The sequence below is a fragment of the Myotis myotis genome, unplaced genomic scaffold (genome assembly GCF_014108235.1).
Source record: "Myotis myotis isolate mMyoMyo1 unplaced genomic scaffold, mMyoMyo1.p scaffold_m19_p_2, whole genome shotgun sequence".
NCBI classification, from domain to species: Eukaryota; Metazoa; Chordata; class Mammalia; order Chiroptera; family Vespertilionidae; genus Myotis; species Myotis myotis.
Window position 1 is genome coordinate 192,904,518 of NW_023416324.1, and position 7,121 is coordinate 192,911,638.

Genomic DNA, 7,121 nt, shown 5'->3' on the forward strand with positions numbered 1-7,121 from the left:
AATTAAAAGTGATATAGCCAAATGCAGTAGATCCAGACCATTCATTCGCTTGTTCTACAAATATCCTTTAATACCTTTAACATCCTCAGTACTATTCTAGGACTCAACAGTGAACCAAGTCCCCACTCCCAAGGAGCTTACCTGCTAAGGAGGAAAAGAAACAAGGAGTAAACGAGTAAATTATAAACTGAAGCTATGATAAAAGCTATGGAAAAATAATGAAGCAGGATAAACAGGTATTGAGTGGCAGGGAGGAGGAGGTTCATACAGATTAGGATTCAGGTACATCTCTGCATATTTGGAGCCCTGAAGGATATAAAGCCTGAACCATTTGAAGGCCTCAGGAAAGTGTATTCTAAACTGGGGAAGCAGTAAGTTTAAGGGCCCTGAGGCTGTAACAAATTAGAAGTGATACTAGCACATTAAGGCAAGTGTGGCTGGAGAGGCAGAGAGGTGGGAAATATAGGAGGCAGGTACAAGACAGAGTAAGAAGTAAATAGAGGGTTTTAAGGCAGGGCAGCGATGTGATCTAACTTTCCTTTTAGACCTGCAGAATTCTGTGTGGAGAATGCAGCCATCTAGCTGAGAATTGATGGTGATCCGGTGGTAGCCGTGGGGATTGAGAAGTGGCCAGAGAGAAATGTATTTTGAAGGGAGAGGTACCAGGATTTGCTGATAGATGTGAGATATGAGGGAAAAAGGAAGATGGCTCCTAAGTTTTGGGTCCAAGAAATGCTCTGACCAGTCCCACTTGGTTACAGAAACAAAGGAATTTAATGGTAGTGTGGTATGTGCTGTATTATTGTAAAACCCATTGTATGATGAAAGTTACATGTTTTTAAATCTTGGAAATAAGAGGACTAGATTCAGTAACTTCTCGATCAGTTCCTCAGATTATTAAAATAGTGTTGATATTTGTTATGAGATCCGTTATGAGACTTCACAAGAACAAAATGAGGTAATATTTGTGAAAAATGCTACTCATATGGTTAAGTCACCTAATAACCAACTCTAATATTTGTGTGGCACTTTCAAGGTAAAATGTGCTTTCTTGTGCTTGAAGCAATTCAGTTTACTAACAGTTAATATTATGCTAAAAAGCTGGTGGACTGAAACCCCTGTGACCCTATATCCCAAAATATGTTAAATAATCATTAGCCACCAAAGGAGAAGTCTCTCTGTCTTCTTTCCATATCATAGTCTCTCTCTGGAGAGAGAGCTCATGCAAAGAAAAGCAGCCAACCACAGGGTCTACAAGAGCCCTACAGGTGTTGTCTTTGGGCTGTTCCTCCACCCACTCAATGCACTGCAGCCTCTGTGGATTATCTCTCCATGCCACTTACAAGGGACAGGAACTTCAGGACTCTCCATCTGAAATTCCCAGCCTTCCTTGTTTTAGCAGAAACCAATCTGTTCATCATCAGAACATAATGAAAACATGAGTGTGTGTGTGTGTGGTTTTTTTTTAATGGGGACAGTGGCTGACTACCAGAAAATAATTATATTTATTAATAAATACAATAGAAAAAGAAAGGGTTACCAATTTCTTAGAAGAAAAATAACATGGACCAGCACCACCGGGTACATGTTACAAGTTTAAATGCCCACATTTGTTCTGAGAGCTCCCCACCACACTGCAGATGTTGGATCAAGGACAACCACCATCAGAGCTGCTGTAAGAACACGTCATAGTCAGTTCTTCAAACAGAAGACTGAAAAGATATTCTTCCTGTCTTAGAAGCTCTTGGTGCAGAGAGAACTTACCAGTGTGGAAAACAGTCTTGCTTTTGAATTCAAGGAAAACCATGAATGAATCTATCATTTCCTTCTCTGATACAGTCTGCAGAGTGGTCTGTGAAGAGTCTTTTTCCATTCCTACCACTTTATCTGGATAAGAGGAGAGGGAAGGGTGGGAAGGTGCCAGTGTCCTGCCAGGCCATTCGGGCGATGTTCTGCTCTCCACGCCTTTCTGCTGGTAGTAGATGGGGGAGGAAGAGACCGCCCACCAATGACCTTTTCTTGAAGCCATATTTTTTGTGTTCATAGAATAGATCTGTCCTAGAGCTCCCCAAATTGATGGTGTTTGGACAACCATCTCTATCTTTCTCCTGGATGGAGCACTCCTTATAATGATGGGCATCAGAGATTCCAGGGCCTCCTCAGATCACACAGCCCCCTGACAGGAGCCACATTTACACTCATCACATATGTGCACATAGGAGTCACAGATCACACACTAGCCCCCACATTTTTCACACAGTTTTCTGGCATCAACAGCAGCTTGCTTGCAGCAAAAGATCAAGTCCAAACATCAGTTTTTTAAACTGACAAATTAATTTTAACGTGTCAGTCACTGCTGCTGCTTTATTTATTTGCCATTCTTTATTCTTATACCCTGGAGGGATTTCTTTTTTCCACCTGGGAATACTTAGAACGTTAGCTAGAAATACTTAACTGATATTTCCTTTCAGGCTCTTTAAATCTTTAAACAAGGAACATTTCAGAAGTGTTCTGCTTTTGGTTGCTGTAGATCCATGTCAGTATTTTATTTGGATAAATTAACAGTTTTGCTTTGCCCTGGCCAGTGTGGCTCACTTGGTTGAGCATCATCCCATGCACTGAAAGGTCTCAGGTTCAATTCCCTGTCAGGGTTGCAGGCTTGATCTCCAGTAGAAACGTTCAGGCGGCAGCTGATCAATGTTTCGCTCTCACATTGATGTTTCTCTCCCTTCCTCTCTCTCTAAAAACAAAACACAATAAAAAATATTTTTTAAAGTTTTGCTTTATTACATATAGATAACAAAGAATAAAATGTATAACAATAATAAATATCAAGGCATGACTATTCACAGCCTCTTTCTTCTCAACTGCTAAGCAATATTTTGCTATTGTCTACCTAACCTTTTCCTCTTCCCTCGGTTTAGGGCTTTATTAGTAGATCAGAGTGAAGGGGTGTGTGTGTGTGTGTGTGTGTGTGTGTGTGTGTGTGTGTGTGTGTGTGTGTTGGAGGAGAACAGACTAGGAAAGCAGGAGGGAAATACCAAAGAAAGATTGGTAAAATTTACATTGCAAAGAAAGCAATTGACTGATGGAAGAGAATAAATTTGATCTCAGGGAAGAAAGGGAAAATGGCATGAAAGTGCTCAAGTTTCTGAGAAAATATTAGTAAAGATGTTGAGGTATAGCCACTGTATGGAGGAGGGATGTTGAAACGACAGATAGAAAAGAGCTACTTTATAAGTTTTGCTCTAAAGAGTGCATCTGTCCACTACACCCACCACACACACCTAGAGCTTTCTGAAGTGAAAGTTTTATTTACTTTCAACATTTTAGGAGGACGGTTTTCTCTGAATTTTATATTATGCTAAGACTGGGCCACAAAGGACTTGGCAATTCAAACTACCAAAATCTCAGTACACTGGGACACGTTTTCTATTTAGACATTTTTTATAGACATAAATTAGTGACTCCTAATTTTAAGATTAAGATTTTTTTAAAACACATAGGGAAAATATTAAGGGATGATGCATATTCTTTAAAGATGCATTTCTTGAGGTTTTAATCATTTTGTGAAACTTTGGGAAAACTCTGCTATTAAGCATTTAACATTGCTACTACCCTGAGGCCTTCCTAAAATCAGAAACTCTTTTTTCCACAATCTTTCAGCATTTTTCTTATATCTCTGTTATTATACTGAATTTATTTTGTCTGGCTTGTTTTTTCAAAGAAACTTCTTATTAAAACACCATATGTTGGCCTGGATTTAATCTTTTCCTCCCACAGATTTACTGAAGTATAATTGACAAAATGTATTTTATATTTTGCATATAATAGTGTATTAAAGTATTCAACTTGATGATTTGATATACGTTGTAAAAGGATTCGTACACTTGAGTTAATTAACATCACCTCATAGTTAACTTTTTTGTGTGGGGGGCGGGAATGCTTCAAATGTATTCTCTTAGCAAATTTCAAGTGTGTTCTACAGTATTATTAACTATGGTCACCATGCTGTACATTAGATCTTCAGAACTTACCCATCTTATGCAAAGTTTGTACCTTTGAGCAATCTCTCCCCATCCTCCCACCTCCCCCAGCTCCTGACAACCACCAATCTACTCTGTTACTATGAATTTGGCATTTTTTAGATTCTACATGTAAGGGAGATCATACAGTACTTGTCTTTCTCGGTCTGGCTTATTTCACTTAGCATAATGCCTTCCAGTTTTATCCATGTCATTGCAAATGGCAGGATTTCCTTCTTTTTTGTGGCTGAATAAATTCCATTGTGTGTATATACCACATTTTCTTTATCCATCCATCAACAGACACATAGGTTGTTTCCATGTCTTGGTTACTGTAAATAATGCTGCACTGAACATGACAGGAGAGATATCTCTTCGAGAGAGCAATTTCATTTTTTTGAATATATACCCAAAAGTGGGATTGCTGGATCATATGGTAGTTCTATTTTTAATTTAGCCTGGTTTTATTCTTAATTGTGTGTTGTAAGGTCATTGAAGACAGAGACCAAACCTGACTTACAAAACAATATCATGGCAATTAACAGCACAGGTCTTGAAGTTAGACACAGCTAAGTTTGAATCTTGGCTCTGCCACTCCTTAGTTAAAATACTAAGTCTTTTGTGTGTGTGTGTGCGGTTGTGGTGGTTGTTGTTTAACCTTGTTTAGTGTCAGTACTCTCATCTGTAATATTGAGGTAACTCCTATTCCTCTCAGGGCAGTCGTGAACATTAAATGAGAAGATGTATGAAAGGGTTTAGATTAGAACATACCCAAGTATTCAACCAATGGGAACTAGTATTATGTGTATGCCTACTTTATTATTTGAATTGCTACCACACAGCACAAAAGTAGCTGCTCAGATCTTTGCTAAACAAATCATGGCCAAGATGAGAGAAGAAAACCAAGAAAGGAATCTAGGGCCTGGCACCCTTATTTTATTATTATTATACCTTTGTTTCTCTCTGTGACCTTAAGATTTGGAGTCCCAGGGTCTGCCATGGAGGTTTGAAGCCTTCTTCTAGTCCAAATGAGCCTTGTTAACCGTGGTGTAGGAGGAAAGAGTTAGTACCAGGGCCTCCTTAGGAGTTCTGAGCCTCTCAGGGGATTTCCAATTCAATCTCTAGTTCCTTCACTCTTCCTGCCCTCCCCCCCCATGGCATCTCTAGAGAGTCTCCTCATGGTGGGGAACTTCCAGTGACTAACCTGTAACTTGGTGGGGTCCCCAGGAGTTGGGTGCCCTCTTAAATACCACTCCCTGCATGAAGCACTTCCTGTTTTTCCAGGTCAGAAAGAGTCTCTCCTGTTATATCACACAGCGTTCATTGTCCTCTTCTAGCGATTAGCTTTATGTCATTACCCCTGTGAACTGCAAGGTCTCTGAGAGCAAAGTCTGGCTCTAGTTCCTGTTTGATCAGTACAGTGAGCTGTACATAGTTCTCAAGTAATGATTGTTTTGCTAAATTATACTGAAGCCGGTCTTGGGGCTGCAGCTAAATCCCAGGCCTTGCCCTAAACTCTAAGGTGTTATCCTGATCCCCAGAGCTTTAAGATACAAACTTCTGCCACCTCTGAGGGAACACAGCCTCTGGTAAATTAGCAGTTCATTGTTTGATTCACTGTACAGTTCCCAGCAATAGGTTTCAAAAAGCTGGCAGGAACCCAGAAGAGAAATTTTATATAGGGAATAGATAGGGATTTACAAAATGGTAACATCAAACTTTTTCCTCTCTATAACTCAAAGTTGATTTTTTTTTTTTTTACACCATCCAACGATTACATAGGGGTGTGGTGGAAACAGCTGAAAACAATCTGAAAGAATGCTGGCTCTATTATAGGAGACAGTTTACTTAGTAGTCATATAAAAATAATAAAGTAATAATTTATTTGGTCCTAGATATAATTATTCTGAACCACTCAACATGCACAAAATAGTAAATTTTTCATTCTCAATTATTATTACCATAGTCTGCTAAAGCGACTAGCCAAAAATAATATTTTATAGCTATTATTATGAGTTGTTTATCTTAATTTGGGTGAAATAACATCTCAGAAAAAAAGTTTGCCATCTCAGCAACTTTCTTTTCTCACTCGGCATGGAGAGAAAAAAAAAAAATTACCCTTTCAATTTCGTCTTCCCCTGCTTGGACCTCAGTTCTGCTTGAAGAATGCGAACGTGTCTGCTCGCGATTTCATGTAGCTCTTCACGAATTCGGTTAATTTCCTGAAGCCCTCGGCCAGCCCATCCCCGGTGGTGGCACAGCAGGGCTGCACATACCAGTTCCGGTCACTGCAGAGCTTCTTTACCTTGAACAGCCTGGTGATTTCCTCCGCGGTCAGAGCTCCCGGCTTATCTTGTTTGTTGGCTAACAAAACAACCGGCACATTTTTCATGTGTTCATTCTTCAGAATGTGCTCGAACTCCCTCCTGGAGGCTTCCAGCCGCTGCTTGTCCGTGCTGTCCACCACGTACACCAGCCCGTGGGCGTGCTCGCAGTAACAGCCCCACACGGTCCTCATCCTCTCCTGGCCGCCAACATCCCAGACCGTGAAGGAAAGGCTCTTCCCCAGCTCCAGCATCTCCACGTTGAAGCCCACGGTTGGCATGGTCACAATGTCCTTAGCAAGCTTCAGTTTATAAAGGACGGTGGACTTGCCTGCAGAGTCCAGGCCCAGAAGAAGAATTTGGGCTTGCTTGACTTTAGGGTTTTTAGAACTCGACAGGCCCATTTCTAGCTTTTCATGAATCCCCTTTCGGCCAGAGACAATGTTTCTTCTCCGGGTCTTGCATGAAAATGCTAGGAGGAGAGCAGAGAGCAAATGCTTCCCATTGTATGCAGAGAAGAGGAACTTGTGTGTATTTATACTGTAGCTTATCAGCTTGATGATGGGCAAACAGTGTTTTATTTGCAGTCCCAACCAATCCCGAGGAATCCCTGGTGTGAGTAACCAGCCAATGCCATAGTCGCTCAAGGGGTAAATAGTTTGTGGGTGAGTCTGACTCAGGAGGGGCCTGCCTGGGTGATGCTGCAGCTTGTTCTCCTCCAGCTATTGGAAATGTAAGAGTTGGCGACAGAATAAAACTTAACTTGACAAGC

The 7,121-nt window shown here is 40.7% G+C and overlaps 1 protein-coding gene and 1 pseudogene across 1 annotated transcript; both read right to left on the minus strand.

Annotated features, from left to right (window-relative positions):
* Positions 1–1,488: 1,488 nt before the first annotated feature.
* On the minus strand, positions 1,489–2,308 carry LOC118675785 (annotated as a pseudogene).
* Positions 2,309–2,687: 379 nt separating this feature from the next.
* Positions 2,688–6,899, minus strand: ARL14 (ADP ribosylation factor like GTPase 14). Its single transcript, XM_036347223.1, has 2 exons — positions 6,144–6,899; positions 2,688–2,740 (listed from the first exon to the last, which is right to left on the minus strand). Exon 1 carries the CDS (start codon positions 6,751–6,753, stop codon positions 6,175–6,177), a length of 579 nt encoding a protein of 192 aa, XP_036203116.1. The 5' UTR covers positions 6,754–6,899; the 3' UTR covers positions 2,688–2,740; positions 6,144–6,174.
* Positions 6,900–7,121: the final 222 nt, after the last annotated feature.